General features: G+C 40.8%; 1 protein-coding gene across 8 annotated transcripts in view; it reads left to right on the top strand.

Annotated features, from left to right (window-relative positions):
* The window catches only part of SEMA6D (semaphorin 6D), a 228,027-nt gene extending 204,456 nt beyond the window's left edge, over positions 1-23,571 (top strand). For 5 of the 8 annotated variants that reach the window (XM_074880241.1, XM_074880239.1, XM_074880238.1 and 2 more), the window contains 18 exons: positions 8,567-8,723; positions 9,097-9,208; positions 9,798-9,858; positions 9,986-10,048; positions 10,139-10,240; positions 10,461-10,551; positions 10,829-10,948; positions 11,407-11,495; positions 12,258-12,475; positions 12,584-12,715; positions 12,912-13,067; positions 13,156-13,329; positions 14,082-14,222; positions 14,325-14,402; positions 15,232-15,323; positions 15,669-15,725; positions 17,575-17,742; positions 19,885-23,571. In XM_074880241.1, coding sequence (XP_074736342.1) covers positions 8,615-8,723; positions 9,097-9,208; positions 9,798-9,858; positions 9,986-10,048; positions 10,139-10,240; positions 10,461-10,551; positions 10,829-10,948; positions 11,407-11,495; positions 12,258-12,475; positions 12,584-12,715; positions 12,912-13,067; positions 13,156-13,329; positions 14,082-14,222; positions 14,325-14,402; positions 15,232-15,323; positions 15,669-15,725; positions 17,575-17,742; positions 19,885-21,188 — 3,267 coding nt within the window. In that variant the 5' untranslated portion in view covers positions 8,567-8,614 and the 3' untranslated portion in view covers positions 21,189-23,571. The remainder of the gene's footprint in view (positions 1-8,566; positions 8,724-9,096; positions 9,209-9,797; positions 9,859-9,985; positions 10,049-10,138; positions 10,241-10,460; positions 10,552-10,828; positions 10,949-11,406; positions 11,496-12,257; positions 12,476-12,583; positions 12,716-12,911; positions 13,068-13,155; positions 13,330-14,081; positions 14,223-14,324; positions 14,403-15,231; positions 15,324-15,668; positions 15,726-17,574; positions 17,743-19,884) is intronic. The other 3 variants (XM_074880236.1, XM_074880242.1, XM_074880237.1) reach the window with 3 other exon arrangements.
* Positions 23,572-24,222: the final 651 nt, after the last annotated feature.

Genomic DNA, 24,222 nt, shown 5'->3' with positions numbered 1-24,222 from the left:
CAGGAAAGTGGCAGAGCACATGCTTTGCATATACAAATAGGTAACTGGGTGGCCAGCTACCAGATTTGTCCATGCAGAAAAATCCAAGACTAGTTAAAAACATTTTGTTCCCCGGTTTCTATAGGCAGTATTCCTGTGGGCAAGGCTGGCTGACCATTCCAACTCCAAGAATGGCATATTGATAACACCAGCACAGTGCTTAAGATGCTCTGATGTGTTTCTTGCCAGTTGATAGTCATCCCCTCTCTCTCCCCTCGCGTTTTCCAGAAGCCATTTACTTTCTTTTTGAAGTGTGAGCAGTGGCATCCTGCAGCAGCAACTCAAGCCAGCAAGCCCCATGCTCCAGCAAGGCACAGTGCTGAGATGCTGGAGGGACATTTATAGCAGGGGAGAGCAGTGGGTGGGAAGAAGTGATGCTTTCTGGAGTGACGTTGACAGCAACATTGTCTGGGGCACAGCCTGTTGAACAGCAGATGTGTCCTCCCCACAGTGCAAATCCCTTTTTTCTTCAGCTGTCCTGCTTGTCGGGGCGTCTTCCTTCCCCTAAAACTCCTTTCCATTTCAAAACATCCCATTGACTTCATCCTGTAGGCAAACCCTGACCTCCTGGGTTCCAGCCAGGTCTAAAATGGGCAGCGCTTATCTTGGGGATCAGGGCTGGAGCACTGCTCAAGGTGAAGGCTGCTTTCTCCACTGCTGGGAGACAGCAGGGATTGCAGACAGGAGACCCAGGGGTGCTGCTGGCAGCTCGCTATGGCTGTGGCGTCAGCTGGACTTGTGCAAGTTGTGCCTGAGACCTTTGTTGTGCCCTCACCTGCAAATACTGGTTTATACCTGTCCCAGAGCTGCCTTATCAGATGATGCCTAATCATGCTGAAATGAGTGGCAGTTTTGCTATGTAAATCATGTACTGTAGGCTTGCAGGAAGAATACTTTCTTAGTTCACTTCTGGCGCTCGCCCCCATTTGCAGGCAACCCTCCTAGAGGGAGGAGGAGGTAGCGCTTTGGTCTAGATTTTAGGTTTTTGTTCAGGGCGGAAAGGGGCAGTGAGGTTGTTTTCAAACCTATGTGTACTACTGTAAGTAATTAGATCTTTACCATCATGGTTTAAGAGTTCTCTCTAGTTTTCAGGATAAAAGTATTTCAGACTAAAAACACTATTGAAAAGCACCAGACGCCTCTGACACAGCTGTGAGCTGGAGGCACTCAGGAGTTCACCCTGCTGCTCTCCCAGCAGGGTGGCATTGCTTTCCTTGGGTTGGGGTCGGGGCAGGCGTAGGAGCTCATGCTACCAGCACTGCCCATGGCCAGGAATTAATGGAGGATCAGTGCTGAGAGTACAGGACAAACCCTGAACATCACTGTATTGACATTCTCTGCACTAGTCCTTTGCCACTTTCACAAATAAATTTAGTATTCTGAGGGGCGGTCTCAGTTGGGCACAGGCAGGTTGAATTAATAAAATGCAGGCCTGCTGAAATGGTGAATCCAGAGCCCTGCTTAAAGTACCTTTCACTTTATCACCGATAGCTCAACCCTGGCAAACTTTCAAGGGGACCATGTCCTCCTCTCTAAAACAGAACAGATTGGACCATAGATGTGAGCTGAAATCAAAGGTTGGTTTCAGCTGGAGGACTTTTGTATCACCCTGGTAAGGGAAGGTAGTTAACATGCACTCTCAAAAATTAACTTAAACATAATTGAAGCAATCACTTACAGTTTGCTCAGCATTTTATTTCCTTTCCTGCTGAAACTACCTTGTGTTCGAGTAAATTTTTGATCACAGGAGAATTTATCCCTCAAAGTGCATCTAATCAACCACTGAACACTTGCATCATTAAAAGTCACCCTATCCGTTTTGCAGGCGTTCTGTCAGCTCGTTCTAGAGCAAGAGGGGTGCGATTTCTGTAACGTTAAAAGCCTGCAAACAACTGAAGTGTAACTAGCAATACCATAAGCCAATTAAGATGAAAGCTGTGATACTCAGTGGTAGGGTTTCATCACTTCAATATTAAACTATCTTTTTTTTACTTAGGCATAAATCAAGAGGTGTTAATGCAGAATCCTTAAAAGAAGTCAAGTATTATCTTAAAAATAACAGACCTGTTATTTGCACTTTCATGCTCAATTAATATCATGGCTCCAAATATCCTAAATTTTTTCTTCAGAGCTGCAGACTAGAGTTGTTCTAGAAAGTAAGGATGACTATGTCCTGCAAGTTTAAATTTGAACATACCTTTATAGGACAGGAACAGTTTTTCTTATCTATTTATTCATACAAAATAATGCTGTAAGTTTCTAAAAGGGACTACAAAAATTGTTTCCTTTATTATAACCACAAATATTTTCCTATGTTATTTGATAATTAGCTGAAACAATCTGTCACCAAACTCCACAATATGGGTTTATCACAGCATAGACAATCTCTGAGATTTGAATGTACAGTAGACCCCTGTCTCAGGCATTGCCTTCATGAACTTTACTGAAGTCAGCCTTCATTAGAAGAAACACATTTATACTGGAATATCATTTGAAAAAAAAAAAAAAAATCACAGTTATATTGATGCTGGCTGCTGTACCCTTCTTTTGGGAGGACTTACCACACTATAAAGCAATTGCATCATTGGAAAACCTATGTATAGATATGACCTAAAATGGGAATCTAATCCCCTGCTTCTCATATAATAGATACTGATAGAGATTTTTAAGGCAAATGTTGCATTCTGTGTGGAACACTTTCTGGCTTGTAAGCAAATGAGTCATTATACCCATTTCACGCAGTGAGACATAGGGAAAAAAGGACCAAGACCAAAAAACTAGAGGTGGGACAAAGAATTGTTTGCTCCCTTCCCATTCAAGCCACCAGACCCTGGGCCATGCTTGTCTTATATTTTGGCTTGAATGAAACAAAAATGCTGCATTTTCACGTTTTGATTACCAAAACACACTTTGGCCTGGTTCCCCCAGCGTGTGGCTCTCCTCTAGAGTTATTCCATGCACAGCAGGGATAAGGTTCTATTCTGAGTGAATATTCTGGTGCATCTATGGTTGCCAGTGTATACATTTCTACAACAGGTCTGGGGGACCACTGAAGGTGGCCTGTATCACCTTCATATATTTTCTTCTAAATGTTTTATTTTCTGAAAAGATTGACCTGCTTGACAAACCAAAATTCAGCAACAACCTACCTTTCTGTACAAGTGAAGTGAAGCTCCAGCTCCTACACCAGCACCTTACTGGCAAGCTGTTCTCTCTGCAGCTGGCTCAAGAAGTTGAACTTCTCCCACCTGGTAGCAGTTACCATCAGCAAGTAAACTCATGTGCAAGTCCTTACCCCCTAAAGCAGAGTCCCTGCCAGCATGCTTTTTGACATCATGAAGCCCAGAATATGAACCATACCCTTTTCAACTGACAGTTAGTGAACCATAAGTGATTTGTACATCCAAAAATAATCCCTGAAGCTGTAGAAAACAATATTTTTAACCTGTTTGCACCAGTCCTGTGCATCCAAAAAAACCTGGGGCGGGGCGTGCTAAACACAAGTAAGTTCCCATTCAGAGACTAATACAACTTTTAATTGGTTGCAGGTGAAATCTTTGACTTGCTGTAGCTTGGCCAACAGATCTTTGTTATTTGAGTGGTCTGGTTAAAGAACTTCAGAGCACTAATTTGGCCAGCTGCTCTGTGCCCTGAAGCCACTGTGCACTGTGACCCATGCTGGGGGTTTTCTTAAGGGCTGAGACCAGTGGAAGGTGCTGAGTGTTGTACAGGATCTGCTTTGCTCTCCCTCAGAAAGAGGAATGGAAGTCTCAGCTGTAGGCCCCAAAAAACTCGTTGAGCATCTGTGAGCAAGCAGCAGTAAAGGATTGTTTTGGTTTGGTTTAACTTTTATTATTAGAGTGGTTTCATGCTCAAAATTTCAGAAGGCACCATCTCGGAAATGCACTAGTTAGTGCATTTGCACTAATTAGTGCCCTCAGGAAGCCATTGGCATGCAGGAAGGAACAGAGGACAACAGGGATTTCTTGATCTGTTAAAGTCCAGCCACTTGGGATTGTGGGGAAACCAAGTCACATAAGTTGTCTAGGCTCAGCATATTACTAATCAGTTCTGCCTGTCCCCCCTTAACATCATGGTTAACGCATATCTCCAAGCACAGAGGAGGTCCTTGATCTCACTTAACAGCCTGATTTTTCCCTGTGTCTGGTGGAGAAGGAAGACGATGTAGTTATTTAAGCCTTTTCATGCTATGTGCCTGCTTTTCAGCTTTTATTATTGCAACCCTTTTCTCCTTTGACTTGCCAAACTCTCCACAAGTGAACTAAATTTTAGGATAGATCTTTTGTTCTGACCTACCCCGAACGTCAGTCTGGATCTGCCATACCACACTTCTGTCTGTGCTGAGCATTTTGAGAAGCATTTATTGTGTTAAGCAGATTTTTAAGAATTAAATTTTTTTTTGAGTGAATAGAAGATACTGCATCAGTCTGGTTTGAAGCTATTTTATGTGTTGCTTCTCTCCAGCTGGCTGAATGCCCTTTCCCTTCCCCCCTCCTCTTTTACGTGGCAGCGCATGGAAAGATGATTGATGGAGTGTCACCAGCGCGTTGTCAAAGGCTGGAGTAGATTAATGGGCAAGAAACACCAGCCTGTTCCCCTTCACGTGTGATTGTTTGAAGGAAGGCTCATATTTTAACAGAAATGATATCCTGCTTCTCTGGATTCCCCCAATCAGGAATTGAAGGATGGGATTCGTATCCAAGATTGAAAGGTGCCAGCCACAGCAAGCCAGTTTATTACTTGGGACAATTGCCTGCCTTCCACTTGACCAACAGCACTCGCCCTGAGGCCTGTTTCGGTCAGGCTGCTGTCCTCTTTACCGATGTGGATTTGTGCCACCAGTAAACATTTATACCTCTATTTCTTTGTATTTGCAGACACAACTAGTTATGGCATAGACCAAATGGCCAGAAGATCTCCGATCTGTACTGGCTTTTCCACCTAGCTGACACTGGCCAGTTTGCCTGTGCTGCAAGGAATGACCACATATGACCCAGAGCAGCTCAGATCCTTTGGAAAGGCTTTTTTGGTGGTTGGCCTTAGTCACAAATTCAGCCTTGATCTGTGCCTCAATTCCCCAGCTGCAAAACAGGGATAGCAATATGGTAATTTCCAAACATTGCACTTGCCCGTGAATTGTTTCCTAGCAGAAACGCTAGGAATGCAATTTGTAAGAGAAATTAATCAAAGACTGGTCTGAATCCTGGCTGGGGAAAAATAATCAGACCCAGAGTATGATTGTTTTCTGCATTTTCTTGAAGGTAGACATTGCCAGCATTTCATAATCAGCTATTCTGGTCCAAACAGATATTTCAGCATTGTTATTTGTAGTCCCCAGTAGTGGCCTCCATTAAAAGGTTTGAATGTGGCAAGAATTATGTCTTTCACACCAGCCTATCTGTGTCTACCAGAAGCATACACCTGGCTGTCATAAACCCCTGTTCCAAGGGCTAGATGGAGCCCATTTTTCTGATTATCCAGGGAACAGCTGTTCTTCTGAGTTCATTCTCTTTTCAGTTGTTCTGATCTCAAGCCTGTGTCCAACCAGCTAAAAGGTGCATTTAAATGCCTCTTAAAGCAGGTGCTTTTTCTTTTCATATGTAGCTAGAAATCAGAGCTACTGTTCATTTTCGTGTAATATTTTAACAAGCAAAATAATAAAGAAATCTGTGCTTCTTACCTGGCTGGTAAATGATCACCTGTGGTTTGCTGATCCAGTCCAGCTCTGTCTGCTTTTCTCTCTTGTCATGACAAAGGTCTGTGCTTCATGCAGATGCAGACATTTTCTTTGATAGAGACTTGACAGGTGATGTTTAGTTAAGAGGTTGCTGAACATAACTATTCCCACCTTTTATGTTCTCAGATTTCATCTCTGGGTTATATTCAGAGGTTTGGGTTTTTTTGAGGAAGACATAAATGTGGGTTTGTTCCCACTGTAGATGCAGTCTCTAGGGAGACACATCCCCATCCCGTGGCTTCACATTTACAAAACTTTGCCTTGTTTTAGGGAGTGTGATATACCCCCTGAAATTTGAATCTGAGAGAGCTGATACTCTCTTTGTTTACCTGGCATTTCAGTTGATTCCTTTTGGTTTTGTGGCAGTTTGTTTTTAGGTCACGATTGTTGTGGCCAGTACACAGCAAATTGCCCTTTTGTTCTCTGCAGCCATTTCCTCGAGTCCAGAAGCCAGTACCTGCCTTTGTAAGGCAGGTTACATTTAAGTTTCCTATTTTTTGCCCCAGTGAATTCTTCCTAGACGGGATACTGGAAAGAAAGAGAGGAGGAAAGAAACTAATACATGCCCATGCTTGATGCTGGCAGAACTTGCACAGTTGCCAGGCTGTGTGCGATTTGCAGCCAGGCCAGGGTCTCTTTGAGTCATGATGTGTGGGCCATGAACAGACTCATCTATGCTAACTAAAGTGTACATGGCTGGGAGAGCTTCTTGCTCTTTGGCAATTTGTATTCATTTGTTCTCCAAGAAAACGAGGCTTCAGGGAGGACTTTTACTAAGCACCTTACAGATGTTACTGTGCACTGACTCAACATATAGTTTATGTGCCTCCCCTTTCTGTACTTTCACTGGGACAGCAGTGGGTTGGATATTTGGAGCCTGCTTTTCTTGAAAAAAAGACCAAAAAAAAAAGATTATGTAACCATTAATGATTTGTTATTGTGTCTGGGAGCCACTGTGCTGCAGGACTTTAATGGTGCCTTCACAAGAAAGAAGTAATTTGACTAACTTTATTAATTCCAGTTTGTTTTAAGTTTGCTCATTAGTAATTTAACGCAAGATGCTTCAGCTGAAGAGGCCATGTCAGGACAAGGAAGAGCAGAGGGAAAGTGCCAGGAATCATTAGTGTTTATTAACCACTGCACTCATCAATCTTGACTAAGAGCACAGCCCATTCGTTCTGGACTGGTGGACTGAGATACAGAAATATCATTAACAGTGGAAAATGCTTCTTTTGAGGTCAGTCTGTAATGGACAGGCATTCAGACAACACTCCCATCACCGAATATTACCAGCCTTTAAGTTGGTCTCCTCACAGTCCAGTCTGAACTGACAGCTCAGCAGCCTTGTGGAAGGAAGTCCTGCCCCTAGCTAGCTGTATCATCAATTAACAAAACAGTATTTGCATCCCCAGTAAACATTACTGAAGGGTTAAGTGTTGTTACGAAGGGTTTTTTTAATTCCTTTTCAAATTATTAAATGATTAATACTTATGTGCTTTGCTGGATCAGGCCTGGCACTTTGTGCTGGCAACATGTACATCTCACAGCAATTCTTGAAACATTAAAATGGAAAGGCTTCATTTTTCTCTTTAGACAAAGAGTTTAATAACCAATTTTAGCAACTGCAAGGCATTGAGCTGGTGACTCAAAGCTCTGACCTGTGAATCGGGGCTGAATGAATGCCTCCAAAAGGTTGGAGGAGGGAATAGTACTACATTTGCCAGGTTTCTAATGAGAAATATGACCCCTGCCCAGACCACTTGTGTCATTAAGGATTGCATTTCACTTTGAGATGCGTTTTCTTGCATCCTACCCAAATTGCAACTTGAGTAGTTACATTCTGCTCGCTAAAATATCTCTGCGGTTTAATTGGAGATGTTTCCTTTCCCTTCTTAAAAGCTTTATTGTATAATGTTGTGGTGCTATCATAATATGCACTGTATAATCCATAGAGCACACACACACACACAAAAAAAAAAAAAAAAACAAAACACCATGAAAGTCTCTGAAGTTGCTAGTTTTCTACAGTAACAAATAGAATTAGGGGGAAAGGGGCACTTCAGGAACCCAGTTCAGCATTGTGCCCCCATTTGAGTCTCTTGCCACCCTTGCAAAGCGTGTGACAAGCACTATCACGACTGCAGAGGCAGCATTTTTGCATTTACTTTGCACATGTGTAGATCACTGCACGAGGCAAAGCATCGAGTCTCTGGGCCTGGACATAGGGTCTTTACAATGAGCATGTTAGGCTTGGTATTATGATGGCAGAGCCTGGAAACAAGCAATAATTTTAAAACATGGCACGGATGTTCAGACAGATTGTGTGTGTCATGACTTTCTGTGGATAAGATTTAGGTATTTTATGGGGAAAGGGTTTTATTGGATGACATTCAGTGATAGAGGGGATGGAAAGAGATTGCAGTTTAATTAAAATTCTAATCCCAAGTTTGACAATTTTTCTTGCCAGGTCAGCAGCCTGCATGTTCTGTTTGTGATTCCTGTGAATTAAATGGGCTGACAGTCGTCGTCAGCTTCGGAAATGCCTGTAAATCCAGCTAAAAATTAGCAAACATCAATATGTTTCAGAGCAGCTTTGAGTAGGGATATGTCACGCAGCAGTTTTCTATCAGTGAACATACAGGAGCCTTTCATAAGTACCAATTTAGTCCACTGCTGCCAGTGCTGAAATACAAACGAAAAAAACCCTTCTTCTGCAGTAGGAAGTCACGTTCTCTGCAGAAATCTCAATGGCATGTTCCTGTTTTCCAGGTAGTTAACCAGTGTTGCCACCAAGGTAGTACTCATCTTTCACCAGCCATGAGGCTTCCTCTGCTTTGTGCCTCCGTGATGCTAATGAGTCTGTCCCAGTGCCGAGCTGTCAGCTTCCCTGAAGATGAGGACCCCATTAATGTTGTTGACTACCACTGTAAGTAATCTGCAAATGGTGCTAACCACTAGGGGAAAGTGTTAATGTGTCTTAGGTTTGTTGGGTTTTTTTTCCTCGGGAAGTTAAAGAAAAAAGTCTGTTTCCTTTCAGATTGAAATGTGTTTACTGGCTTTGTATCTTTAATAGAACACTTAATCATTTTCTTAAAAAAGCAATCAGAAATACAGCAATAACTTCAGGAAAAAGAACATTTGCTGACATTAGCCATCTTTTTCTCATTTATATTCAAGACATTACTCAAGGAATTTAGTTTAAACCCTTCTACACCTAGTATATACAGCTAATCAATGCCATATATTGATTCTTTAGCTCTATAATCCTGAGTGATGGTGTAGCCCATTTTTACTTGCAGATTCAAGGCAATATCCAGTATTTAGAGGACGCCCTTCAGGCAATGAATCTCAGCACAGACTGGACTTCCAACTGATGTTGAAAATTCGAGACACACTTTATATTGCTGGCAGGTAATTTTCCTTCACTCAGTTCATTAGATTAAAATTCTTTTCTCTTCTGGTTTTGCATTTATGTGTAAAATTCATTTAGAAAAATCTGCAGAATATGATAAAAATTAGAACTGGGGGAGGACTTCCCAGAGAAATATACCGTGTCTATGGCCAGTGCATGAAAATTGGATTTGAAGGCTGCAGTTACTGTAGTTATGCTAAAACCAATGATCAAATACTCTTTTCCCTCTTTTATATTACTGCTCTGATAAAAACCTCTCCTGATCATTTTAAACTTGAACTGACACATCAGGGATATAGGAAGTGAGGATAACACACTTGAATATTTACTGCCCGGATTAGTCTTCAACAGAATGGAAAACCAGAGATGGATAGCTGGACACTGTAGGTGCTATCTAAGGACCACACCAATAAAAATCAAAACCACCCCACGTTGCCCATGACCAATCTTCTCTGGTTTGTATTAAACACAGAAAATTCATGAGCATTTCATAGAAGTTTCTGGTCTAACAAAACACTAAAAATAGATTTAGCTTATCAAAAAATAAGGCCAATGAATTAATGAATTTACTTGTGTCTTTGCAAACAGGGACCAAGTTTATACTGTAAACTTAAATGAAGTTCCAAAATCGGAAGTTACTCCAAGCAAGGTGAGTAGTAGATACAGGTGCTGGCAAGGGAGAGGTATTTTCTTCGGTTTTAATTTTTTTAAGATTTTTTTTTTTTTTTTTTTTGTGGAAAGGAAGTCAAGTGTTCTTTTCTGGTTTGATTTAACAGAAATTAACATGGAGGTCAAGGCAGCAGGACAGAGAGAACTGTGCTATGAAGGGCAAACACAAAGTAAGTTTCACACATGCATTATAGAAAACCAACACTAATATTTATTATATATGTGAAGTCTGTGATTAATACATCTTACCCTCTTTTCAGGATGAATGCCATAACTTCATTAAAGTCTTTGTTCCAAGAAATGATGAGATGGTGTTTGTCTGTGGAACAAATGCATTTAACCCAATGTGCAGATACTATCGGGTAAGAATACTGAATGTGTCATTAGTCTGTTAATTGTTTTGCTTGCACTAATTATGCTATAGCAAATACATCCAGTGTTTTCGTGGAGTGCTTCAAGGTGAAATAAAAGCAGACAGAAGCCAATGTGCTGAATTAAGTTTTGTGGAAAGACAATGCTACACTTTTGTGCCACTGTACAAAATAGAAATGACACTATCACCCATTTATTTTTCTTCTCTAGCTGAATACCTTAGAGTATGATGGGGAGGAAATTAGTGGTTTGGCAAGATGCCCGTTTGATGCCAGACAAACCAATGTCGCCCTCTTTGCTGGTAAGAACTTTTGCTTGTAATGAGCCTAAATGATTAATGACACCAAAGGAGCCAGAGAGCTTTTAAAGCAAGCACAGGAAAGCTAAAGGTGTCATGATGCCCCTGGCCTTAAATTTTTTAAAGGGCCTCCAAAGGATTAGAAGCTGACCTGTTAATAAATAGGTTACAGCAATTTGGGGAAGAGTGGCAGTAAAGAAATGGGGAGAAATACAGGCTAGTCAGAATTCTGTAGATTATTAAAGGCCTCTTAATATCACATTTTCAACTTCCGTTTTAGATGGAAAACTGTATTCAGCAACAGTAGCAGATTTCCTGGCAAGTGATGCTGTTATTTATCGCAGCATGGGGGATGGATCTGCCCTAAGAACAATAAAGTATGATTCCAAATGGATAAAAGGTAATTTGGGGGAGTATTTTCCCATATACATGGCAAACGTAATTTCAGTGGCACAGAGGGTCACATAATTCACAGCCGGTGTGCTTTACACATATGCTACGTCAGCATACATGCAGCTTTCAATATAGTTTGATTACAATAAAAAAGCAGTTTAATACCAATAAAGCAAAATCTTTTTGTTAAATACATCAGCGAATGAATCTGCAGTAACAAAATACCTTAGCTGAAATGCAATTTCTGTGAGGCCTTTTTACAGTCCATTAGCCAACATTAAAGACATCAAGTTCGTTTGAGCTCCAGCGCACCCATATTTGGACATCCTGAAGTATCTGGAAGGCTGGAGTTCACGTTGGCTGGTACGGAGCTGTGGAGAAGCCACCAAGTCTCACAGCATAGTCCGTGTCGTACGCCGATTGAGTAGCTCTTTGAAGTAACCTTCTCCTTGCTCTTTCTTACAGAACCACACTTCCTCCACGCCATAGAATACGGGAACTACGTTTATTTCTTCTTCCGAGAAATTGCTGTAGAGCACAATAATTTAGGCAAGGTAGGTATCGTCACAGCAGGCTGTCAGGTAGCCATGAGTCGCAGCAGAATGAGATCATCCTAAAACAGCATCGGTAACAAGCACAGTTTACGATATGAAATAGGGACTGGTACAAAGTTTGCACAGTTTTCCCATCATTATAATTTACAGGGTGGGGGGGGAAAAGAAGTAGAACCGTGCATTCCTCAACCAAAAAGTTGTGTCAGTTCTCTGTGCCTTGCTGTTAGGCGAGCTCACTACAGCTATCTTTTAGTATTGCTATTGCTATAGTGTTGCTGTTGCCTTAACACTTGTGGCAAGTAATGGAAAATCTGAGGGTTTTTTCATGCTTATTAAAGAAACAAAAGAAAACAACACAAAAGAAGAGTTTCAAAGAAGTTTCTCTAATGTCCCTGGATATTGAATAATTCAGTCATGCCAGTACAGAGTATAATACTTATGCCTCACCATGGAAGGATATTCTATAATAAATTATTAAATCCTTTACACGCGGTTAATTAAAGTCTTTAAATCTCACTAACAATATGATTTTGAAGGGAAAAAAGGGTGGGGACAAGCTGCAGAGTTACGTTTGCTTTGTGATATATTAACATGTCTGTGCACTACGAACTAAACACTGTTTGCTTTCATCCTTTCTGTGCAGATAAATGGCAGCTTCCTATTAACAAAATTATCTTTGGTGTTTTATTAACAGCTCAGAAACAAGCACCGTTTTCCTTGTGTGTCTCAAGCCTTTCTCCCTTTTCCTTTTGCCCTTCCCAGGCTGTGTATTCCCGTGTGGCACGCATATGCAAAAATGACATGGGGGGGTCCCAAAGAGTCCTGGAGAAACATTGGACATCCTTTTTGAAAGCTCGGCTCAACTGCTCAGTTCCCGGGGATTCATTCTTCTACTTTGATGTTCTGCAGTCTATCACAGACATAATGGAAATCAATGGAGTCCCCACGGTTGTCGGTGTATTCACCACACAGCTTAACAGGTGAGAGATGAGCAACCTTACATCAAAGGTAGTTTTCTGGTTCTGTCCTACACTGAGATTGGTGCCATTGTAGTCTGAGCTCTTGCAACTATTTTTCTAATTTTACAGCATCCCTGGTTCAGCAGTGTGTGCTTTCAGCATGGATGACATTGAGAAAGTTTTCAAAGGGAGATTTAAAGAACAAAAGACTCCTGACTCTGTTTGGACAGCTGTACCTGAAGACAAAGTACCAAAGCCAAGGTAAAAGGTTCTTACCCATGATGCCATAACATTGTCCTTGTAAAGAGCTACCTTAAATCAGCTGCACTCTTGAGCGTCTTGTCGGGTAAAAACCAAAGCAGAGCTTTACCCTTCAGCTATAAGGATGCTCATTAGGAGGCTGCCTTGTCTCATTAACTAAAATACCAAGAGGAAAACAATGTTGTTCTCCTTTCAGACCTGGCTGCTGTGCAAAACATGGCCTAGCAGAGGCTTACAAAACCTCCATTGATTTCCCAGACGAAACACTCTCCTTCATCAAATCTCATCCTTTGATGGATTCAGCTGTTCCCTCAGTCATTGAGGAGCCCTGGTTTACCAAAACTCGTGTCAGGTATGGAGTGACACCGTTCAGAAATAATGCATGTGGAAAGGAAAACAAGAAAATGCGCCGCTAATGATACGCCTTTTGGTCTTGATAGATACAGATTGACAGCAATTGCTGTAGACCACGCTGCTGGGCCCTACCAGAACTACACAGTCATATTTGTTGGCTCCGAAGCAGGAGTAGTACTTAAAATCTTGGCAAAGACCAGGCCTTTTTCTTTGAATGACAGCGTATTACTGGAAGAGATTGAAGCATATAATCATGCAAAGTAAGTATTACCAGAACACCCGAGTTCTTCATCTAGTCCTTGGTACCTAGCTAAAAAAAAATTACGGTAAACAAAAAACAACTCGTTATCACCAACATCACCACTTGTTTGTCATTTCACAGTGTTCCACATATTGAATAACCTGAACATATTTGGTTATTTGCCATTTTGCATGGGTTGAATGACCAACCTAATTCCACTCCAGTGACGTCAGTGATACAGTCTAATTCTTCCGCAAATAGATACACTTCTTCCTGAATGTGAAACGTCAGAACTATCTGCTGCTGCTAAAAAGAAATTATGTGAGCTTATCTTGAGCGTTTCTCAAGAGTGACCAATAATGTGTAAACTACATCTAATCATTTTAAACCTGTTTATTCTGGCACAAAGAATTTAGGAATGGAAGTGTTCCAATTAGACTGTACAGGCATCCAATACAGGACTCCTGTTCTGCTCTGTCGAGATATTTATGCCGACTGAGAGAACAAAGAAAATGGATTTGGATTTTTTTCCTACATAGTTCAGTGAACTTGTCACCTAGCTGTAAATAAGAGCCAGAAGCTGGCATTTGATAACCCATAGGTTTCTTTAGAAATCACTCTGCAAAGACTAGTAAGTTGCATTTATATACATAAAAAGTCTCTTGTCAGTATCTACACAGACAGTAAATAAATAAAATGTTTGCAGTGTAAGCACTGCACAAAGTACTACAGTTACTAAAATAATGGCTTCCCATGATTTTTGCTGAACAGGTGTAATGCTGAGAGCGAGGAGGACAGAAGAGTCATTTCCCTTCAGCTGGATAGAGACCACCATGCTCTGTTCGTGGCATTCTCCAGCTGCGTCATTAGAATTCCTCTGAGTCGGTGTGAGCGTCATGGTTCATGTAAAAAGTACGGCCCCATTCCCGAACTCCCCCTTAAAGGAAGGGCACCAACATCTCTTGGGAAGGAAGTAAAAAAATGCATGATTTTTTGGGCTTTTTCTCTTGCAAGGGCATGTATTGCTTCACGGGACCCATACTGTGGCTGGTTAGACCACGAGGCATGTGGAAGAGTGACACCCGGCATGCTGTAAGTACTCCTTTTCAAATGAGCCCAGCATCTCTACATGTGCTTTGTAGACCACATGAGCTCATACCCTGTGCCTGTTCCCTTGCACTCAATTAATAAATCTCCATTTCTTTTTTAAAGACAGTTTTGCAATGTACTGTATGTGTAAGAGAACAGAATGCTAAAGTCTGACCTAATTCTGCAATCTCTAGGTGAAGACTTGCTTTCAGTGGGAGTTTTACATGTAGGGGGGGGGGACAGGCAGACCTGTAGGGAGAGCAGTTGGATGCAGAAAGGCAAGAAACTGCTGCCTGCAAACCTGAGCAGCTCAGAGAGGACAGCAGACAGTATCCCCTCCCAGGCACGCTCACGGCCAAGGCACAGTCAATTGCAAATATGAAAGCACAGGATTCACAGTGGGGAAAAGAGTGAGATTTTGCCTCCACGCTGGAGCTTGGGTGATATATATGCATACCAAAGGCATTTTGCACAAATCAAGTCTGTAATATACAGCGCATTAGCAGCTGGATCTTAAAAAGGGGCCTTTGTAGCAGGGCCGTGCAAACTAACTAGTATAATTGCATGGTTGTATCTAAAACTAAGAGTACGCCCAATGTAGAAGACATGATGAAGTTACTGAAAAAAAGGGATTTTTTTTTTTTGTTCTCTATTTACTGACATAAGCACATACATAGAGTTTTAAAGCCTGCTTGTAACTTACTTTTGCATTTTGTAAAACCATTTTTGGGGCCATACACTAGCTCTTGTGTATGTTTCTATTTGCTGCTTCCAGGAAAAAAAAAAAAAAAAAAATCACCATTTGTTTCCCTACTAATACTGTTAATTGCAGGTTCTCTTTGTTTGTTTCATACAACCACAGCACGGGAGGATATGTACAAGATGTCGAATACGGCAACACAGCGCAGCTTGGGGACTGCCATGGTAAGGCACAGTCATTGCTGCTCGTTCATAATGTCTTAACAGTAGTCTGTGGCCACACCTCACGATGGATGTTAAATTTATGATGAGCTTTTCAGTAACATGATGAACACATCACCTGGTGTTACTGTGAATGTTCACAAAGCTTGAGCTTTTTGGTCCTGGGTGGCAGAGTTTTGTCTTTCCTTCACCAGTTTACAACTATTTGGGGTCTACAGCAAAGTATTGAAGAATTTATTTTTTGTAACCAGTAATATTTTAGTTTTTATTTTCCATTACTCAGGTTTGAGATTTTTTGCTTTCTTTTTGTTACTTTTTACTGATTACTTGTTCCTTTAATTCTTTTAGAAATTTTGCCTACTACAGCTACACCAGATTACAAAATATTTGGCGACCCAACATCTGGTTAGTTTTTTTTAATTTTTTTGAATTAATGACCTTTACTTTCCTTCAGTTCAGCATTTTCAGCCCTTTTTTCCTTCCTTTTGCACAGTTGGCAATCCTCCATTTTTGTGCTTTTACTCATGTTCCCACTGATGGTAAAGATAGTCAGACTCTTCTCACTCAGCACTTCACCCTGTGTAGCCGCATGTTAACAGCTCATTATTTATTGAGACATCTTTTATTAAAGAGCCTGATTAACATAGATGACATCTTCACTGCACGAAAGTCCACTAAGCTTTACTCTTTATCCCCAGCCATGCATTCGTGAATGCCCCTATTGGTCATCTCTAGTAGATGAATGGCAGAATTTCATCATCTTCCTCCTTACCTCTCCTTTCCTCTTTGCCTTCTTTCCCAGCAAGCTTTTTGCACAAATACACATTTTCTAAAATGTGTATTTCTATATTTTTGAAATGTTTTAAGTAGTTTATGCTAATGGAAAAATTTAACATCACAAACTGTGTAGCTGAATGAGGACTTGTGTAGACAAAGGTGGCTTAGAAAAAACTTATGCATTGTTGTCAGATGGACTTTCACATCCTTTTCTCCTTCAGTGATTTTTCTAATCGTGTTTTCACCGTCAGCCCCTGGTGTTCAGGGAGGCAGGACCCAGGTGCTCCTCTGTTGAACTCAAAAGCAGAACCTGTGTTGACTTCAACAGGAGCAAGACTGAGCCCTTATTTTCCAGTCTTTGCTCCTGGAACCTTGAGTCTCTGCTTTCAAACCAAGGGCACATTTCTGACTGACAAATATGAAAATAATCTATTTGTATGTTAAATTTGTAAGAGTGCAACAAGAACATTATTTTGTGTTTTGGTTTCCAATATTTGCACTTCCTGTAACTTGACAAGAAGTAATGTTTGAGACAAATATTTTCCAGGTATATTTACCCATAATGTAAGTTAGAGACTCACATACAAAAGCAAAACAAAACAGAACTGTTACATGGAAACAGTACCTTGGTTGTGTGAGTGTTTATCATCTGAATTTTCAAAGTGATATTTTAGGACACAGATATAACAGAACCTTATTTTCAACTCCTGAATGAGTGTGCTTTTAAAGTACATTTCTCAGTCAGATCTTGAGCCATAGACATTCATGCCTAAACCTACTGGGACAGTGAACACAAAATACTTGAGTGTGCAAAGTAGGCTTTGGATTGTAAACCCAATTTGATGTGTTTCCTCCTGATGTGCATTTTCATGTAGGCTAAGGTGGTTCTGTTCAGCAAATGTACTACGGAGGAGCCAGAATCTGTGCAACATTGTTCCTTGGGAACCATTGCAAAATAGGGGTTAAAAACATTCCTTTCATCCCCACCTGTAGAAATGGCTCATTCAGCAGTTCCTGCTGTACTGTAATAGCAGTAATGGAGCTGATCTGGTTTCTCAGGCATAACCTGTCATGACTGTGTATCTTTCCAAGTAACTTCTTTTTTTTTTTGAAGATGTTTAAAAGGCAGCCAAGTGTGTTGTCTCCAGCGAAGAATACAGCAATTAAGTAGAATAAGTTGTGCTTTTCACCTCCACCAGTTGCTTATTTTAACTTTTGCACTGCTTTCATGTTTGACTTCTCTGGCTTTTTGGCTAGCAGCCGTTGATGTTTTAATGTATTTTTTTCATACTTAAAGTTTTGAACCAATTGATTTTAATCAGCCCTCTGTACTTCTGCAGAGTGTAGAGGGTCACATTTTGCTTTGACATGTAACTCCCATTAAATACTGTCTCCAGCTATAGCTTAGATGTGCCATGAAACAGTGAGGAAAGCCTGACTGTAATAGACATTAATAAAAATCTGTTTGCCACCACAGACATGGAGTTCTCCTCAGCTTCCATTACCACAATGGCAAGTATCCCAGTTATATCACCTAAAGTGATTGGTTCCTGGAAACCTAAAGTGACTGGCTCTCGGAAATTTGTAGTTCAAGATGATCCAAACACTTCTGATTATTCTGATCCATTATCAGGTGTCCCAAAGGGTAAGGCCTTACCAGGGAATACATTGCAGCTGAATGGAAACCTGATAGTCTCAGCATTGTCTAAGGCTTAAATGTAACAGCCATGATTGGGCTATATTTTACACTCATTTCCTGTGAATATGCAGACAGTGCAATCATGTTTTTCATACCTACTTATCCAATGTACAAAGCGCTGCTTAGAGCTTATAATGGGAAACACAGATAATAAGCTCAGCCTTTTATTCCTGGGGTGCTCCAAAGCTCCCGCTAAAATCAGTGGGCGTTCTGGACGCATCAGAAAAAATTGACATTCAAGACTTATTTGCACCTCCTGGTGGTTGTTTCAAACCAGTCTAGTTTGGATAAGACTATTAGACCTCATGAATGGTTGCTTACAAGAGCTTAATGTTGGGGTTTTTGTTTGGTTTGTAGGTGGGGGTTGCGGGGAGGGGGGGGGGGGGGGGAGGGGGTGACAGTGGGGAACAGAAAACAAAGCACAGCACCATGACAGATCCATGCGTTAAACGGGGCCTGTCCCAAACACTATCCCAAACTCTGTCTGCCTGCAGCATGTTTCTGAAGAACATGGTTCAAAGCTGAGTAAGGCCATACTGACTTTCCATTCTCTGGCTATGAGCATCAGTTTACAGATGATCGCAGTACATAGAGACACACACAGGTTTTAAACCGAACACAAAAAGAAACCTATTCTGCATGTAATTCATCTTTCTGTAGCCATTCTTTCAGCAAAGTGAACCTTTGATTTAGGCTCTTACAGCAACAAAGACTTCCAATTCAGTAGGACTAGCGCAGTCAACCAAAGAAACGAGAAGCTTCCACTCGCCTAACCAAAACTTAACACAAGTCTTCATCAGTACACAGAATAGCCAGGTGACAGACATGTTTGCACAATTCTGTATTTACTGAAAATCTCACCAGCCAAAAAACCATTTGTGTTTTATTACCATTCACCAAAACATATCAGGTTTCCTATCAGCCATTATGGCAGTGCATTTGTCATTTTAATTTGTTGCAGTTATTTTCCATTTTGCTTTAAGTTCTTGTTATCATTTGCTCTTGGTTCTGAATCACGGTTTGTGTCATAGCTATTTGTGAACGTTACTCATGTTTTCTTTCTTCTTCTGCACAGTGCCATTAAAACCTATAACCCTGAACATTAACAATGTTCAAAGGCCTTGCCTCTAACAAAAGTTGAATCTGTTCCTTCCCTTTTGCTCTTTCATTTTAACATCCCTTGGGATAGTTAACAGAATTATTTTGATTCCAAACTAACATTGTCTTAGCTGCGATATGTCTGTGGTTGCTTTAAAAATCTCAAAAAAACAAAGGGAGCTTGTTAATACACAAATAAAGAAACTAATCCAATATCCAACTTCTCGGTCTAAGCAAAAAATTTTCTAAATTTTAACATTCTCTAATAACTAAACCTTGCAAGTTGGTTTTTTTAATGTTATGCAACTATTTATGTTCATTATTGACAAAAGAAAAAATAGTGCTCTAATAGAATGACAAAATGTTGAACTTCAAAAATTGTACACTTATATAATGCAAGATGTGCCACTCCAAGGCTAGCAACCTATGGATGTATTAGTTTACAAGTTTTGCACCATTATTACATTAATGTGGTTATAACAATGCAGTATGTACATTATACAGTTTTACACAACATTTCCATAATCCTGTCTCTCTTTTGATACTGATTTATGAGTTGGACAGAAGATTGAGAAAGAAATCCATCCATGAGTTATTAATTGCTGTCTGGCCCAGTAGCACCTTCTAAACCTCAGTTTTCAGGCAGAAGGCATTAATGTTAATAACGTATAGGCCCCTATTTGTGAGCCTTAAAGGAAATTTGGGGACAGGCTAAAATAAACATAATATGAGGAGAGAAGCTTCGACAGGCATTCCTCACTATCAGAGAAAATAGTCAGTCTTCATTTAAACTGATCAGTGCTCACACAGTCATTTATAAAATTATTTGCATTCACCCGTGCTGTGGGTTGCAGGATCCAACTCCCTAACACTACACCCAGAGCACTGACAAATACTTAACAGACACGTCCCTGAGGGAGGCTACCTTCTTCTGAAACGTACTTGTATGAAGTACATGTAGATTTATGATATACTGCATGTCTTTTGCAGGTGTAAGGTGGGAAGTACAATCAGGAGAGTCCAACCAAATGGTACATATGAATGTCCTAATCACTTGTGTCTTTGCTGCTTTTGTCCTGGGAGCCTTTATTGCGGGAGTGGCCGTTTACTGTTACCGGGATATATTTGTACGGAAATCCAGGAAAATACACAAAGATGCAGAATCAGCTCAGTCCTGTACTGACTCCAGTGGGAGCTTTGCTAAACTGAATGGGCTGTTTGATAGTCCCGTCAAGGAATATCAGCAAAACATTGATTCACCCAAACTTTACACAAACCTGTTGACTAGCAGAAAGGAGTTGCCACCAAATGGTGATACGAAGTCCATGATGATGGACCACAGGGGCCAGCCTCCAGAATTAGCTGCACTTCCAACTCCTGAATCTACACCAGTTCTTCAACAAAAGACTCTGCAGGCTATGAAAAGTCAGTCGGACAAAGCGCATAGTAACCTCAATGCTTCACGAAAGGAAACCCCCCTAAAAAGCCCTCAGTTTTTTCCTTCCAGTCCTCCACCCCACTCTCCTCTAAGTCACGGGCATATTCCTAGTGCTATCGTTCTTCCCAACGCGACCCATGATTACAATACATCTTTCTCAAATTCTAATGCGCACAAGGCAGACAAAAAGATGCAACATATCGATCATCCACTTACAAAACCATCCAGCAAAAGAGACCACAGGAGATCTGTTGATTCCAGGAACACCCTGAATGATTTTCTGAAACACTTAAATGAAACTACTGGTAATCCCAAAGCAATTATGGGAGATATTCAAGTGGCCCACCAGACTTTAATGCTGGATCCAATGGGAAATATGTCCGAGATCCCACCTAAGGTTCCCAACAGGGAGGCATCTTTATACTCTCCCCCATCAACTCTTCCAAGAAACAGCCCCACAAAACGAGTGGACGTTCCCACCACCCCTGCAGTACCAATGACCTCTTTGGAAAGGCAGAGAGGTTATCCCAAAAATTCTTCACAAAGGCATTCAATATCTGCCCTTCCTAAAAACTTAAACTCACCAAATGGTGTTTTGTTATCCAGACAGCCTAGTATTAATCGGGGGGGGTACATGCCTCCCGCGGCAGGCACAAAGATGGACTACATGCAAGGGACGCCTGTCACCGTTCACCTCCAGCCTTCCTTGTCCAGGCAAAGCAGTTACACGAGCAACGGCACCCTTCCTCGTACAGGAATAAAGAGGACACCCTCCTTAAAACCCGACGTGCCACCAAAACCCTCATTTGTTCCTCAGACAACTTCAGTCAGACCACTGAACAAATACAGTTACTAGGACACGTCTGTGGTAAAAAGGAGTGTGGCATTGACCTGTACAGGTTGTGTGAGATGATGTTGTGGTAGACACATAAGACAGAGACGTGCTTGTTATTGAAGAGAACAAAGTGGCCAAAGAAACTGTCTTTACTTCAGCAACATCTGTGTCTTGCCACATGTAGCTATAGCAAGACTTCGTGTACTTGCTAAGAGCAAACACAAAAAACAAAGGAAAGTGCTGGTCATTACATTTCTTTTGTTTGGAGCTAAGGAGACATGTAGCACAATGGGGTGGGGGCTACTTTACTGTTCTAAATAGCTAAAAAGAGTTATTGGGAAAAAAAAAAATCAGTAAGCAAATACTTGAAAAATGGGTTCCATTTTAGACTGCCATTAAGTGTGGTCCTTCCCATTAAATGTGAACATTTTAATATGTATGCATTCACCTTGCCTCTTGCACAAATGTCAGAAAATGGTAATGTCTCAATGAATATCTGGGTTAATAATCAATTTGCTGGAATTCAGTCTCTGGCCCAACTGTAGCATTATTATTTTTTTCTCTCCATGTGTGTGGCATTTTGTTTGTGCCACAGATGAAGCTGTGTGTGTGTGTGTGGATGTGCGTGTGTACTGTACACACTAGGATGTACTTAGAGTCCCATTGCATCTTTTATGCTATGGAATTGTTTACATTGAGCATAACTGAACAAACAGATGACTCTGCCTTCTGCAGCCCGTTGGGTTCAGGTTGGAGACAGCTAAGGATGAACTGCGCATCTCTGCCAGCCTTCTGAATGGTAATGCCTTGATGAAATAGTCACCCAGTGAAAGAGTGCAGATACGTTTAATTCTTCATAACTCTGTTATGCTGCTATTGATTCAGAGCTGTGCATTTCAAATCTAGTGCTTTGGGCTGGAACGGGGGGGTTTTACTGTGTTTCCACAGTGCCTCCATCCAATACCTGGCCACTGTGAACTTCAGCCCCTGTATTTCTCATTGAGGGCAGCTAATAATCAACTCACCTGGCGAAGGCCTGTGTAACTAGAGAAGGTTACGTTTTTGTTGCATTTAATAATGCCCTACACGCTGATAGACTCTTGTCAATAAAACAGAAGAAACATTAATTGGCCTGGCAGAAGCAGTCTGTGAAAACTCAACAGTAGTGCAATCAATTTGTTTTTGTTGTGTAATGTAAGGTTTTTTTTCCAAAGTCATGCAGGTAATGACAATATTCTGTAAATACTATGTGTGAGTTTACCTGAATCTGTGCATTTTGTGCCTTATTCATGCAAATGATAAAAGTACTAAAAAAAAATAAATCTGTCAAGTGTTCTCACTATAGCACATATCTCCCGAGTGCCAGTTGTAAAACCTCTCAACAGCACCCAAAAAAAAAGATAAAAAGCAAGAATAATTAATGGTAACTAAAGGCAGCCTACAATCCAAGAAGACAGCAGCATTAAATCACCTTACCATGATAAACATTCCACTCCAGCTCTCTGAAGGATCAAACAGTTATAATGTGAAATCAAATGAGGTTTCTAGGGTAATGGAACACCTGCTAAAGTTGTGTAAGCTATTTAGTAGGTTTTACAGTATCCACTTGCAGCTGATGTTCAACACAGATGGCTATTTTAGCTTGCAAACTACACACTACCACATTGTTTATTGAACATAACTATAGAAATAACTATGGCAGAGGAATATTCATGAATTAGCAGGACAGATAACTGCAATGGGTTTCAGAGATGGTGGAGATTTATATTATGTGTTCAAAGGGGAGAAAAGGTTAGTCACTGAAAACTCGATCTCCGTTACAGACAAAGAGTAAAGGATAGAAGTAGTCATTTTTTCTTGTAAGGCTGTAAGGGACATTTATTTCCTGAGACCTCTGGATCCAAAAATCAATGATCTCTCTTCCTAAACACTTCTGTCTTGCAACTAAAACACTACAGATTAATAACTATTAAAAATGTACTCAGTTGTCAAAAGACACAAACTGATCCGAATTCACTTTACAAGTATTAATACAGACTTGTGTGGAACCGAAAGATAAATGTATGTGAACCCTGATAACCTCCTGTAACATTGTGCTGCCTTGTAGATGGTAATGTGAGTTCTCTCAGTATTTATGTTGAAATTTCTAACATTCAACCTAGTCCTTATTCTGTTAATTTAATAATAAAAGATGCTTTATCCATTTGTGCAAAGGTAAACGCAGATTGTATCTTTTTTAATGGTACGGCATAAAAAAAGTAACCCTTAAATGAAGCTGCTCTATACTATAGAGTACTTTAACATGTATAGATATCTTGTAAACTTGTATTGTGGATGTGTAAATAATACGTTCTTTGGGTTTTTAACACCGCATGTAAAGTCAAAAATAAAATATTCCAATGTACCGAGTGTCTGATTTCATTATTAGTGACGCTAGGTTCAGGTGCATTGTTGTTGGGGTTACAATAGAGGATGAGCTCTGCTTACCTGAACAGCTCCGTGGGGAAGGCCCAGAGCCTCCCTCTCGTCAGCCGTACGGGGGACTTGCCGAGGGGGATGGCGACGCACACAGGCGTCCTTCCCTTCTCACTGCAGCCACACGTTGACATGCGTGTTCCTGAGGGAGAGTGCTTGTCTGTAGGTGACTGACAGCCTCCTGAGGTAAATACAAAACATCAAAGTAACTGGCATGCAGTGCTAGAGCGCAGTACAGAGTCAGGGTTGCCCGTATGACAGACCAACAAGATGCACTGAGTTTGAAAATACATAATATATGCCCATATGAAGCCTTTATTGGAGCTTGATCCAGGCTTCAGCTGGGCTCTGGTTCCTGCAAACCTTTCTTGTTAATGTTAGACAAAAAAATACCAATTTTGTGCAAATACAGTACAGTTTTGAAAGATGATAGTGTGTTCCATCTAAAATGTAGGCTATGAAAAGACAAGAGATAATTCCTGGCAAAATTAATTGCAGACCCTACATAGTGGGACATTCCTAAATACTTACTAATGCTTAATAATTAAAATTCATATTTCAGGCAGACAGTAAAAAAGCC

Source organism: Strix uralensis, chromosome 11, assembly GCF_047716275.1.
Source record: "Strix uralensis isolate ZFMK-TIS-50842 chromosome 11, bStrUra1, whole genome shotgun sequence".
NCBI lineage: Eukaryota > Metazoa > Chordata > Aves > Strigiformes > Strigidae > Strix > Strix uralensis.
Note: the sequence above shows the minus strand (reverse complement) of the source record. Positions and strands in the feature narration are given on the sequence as shown.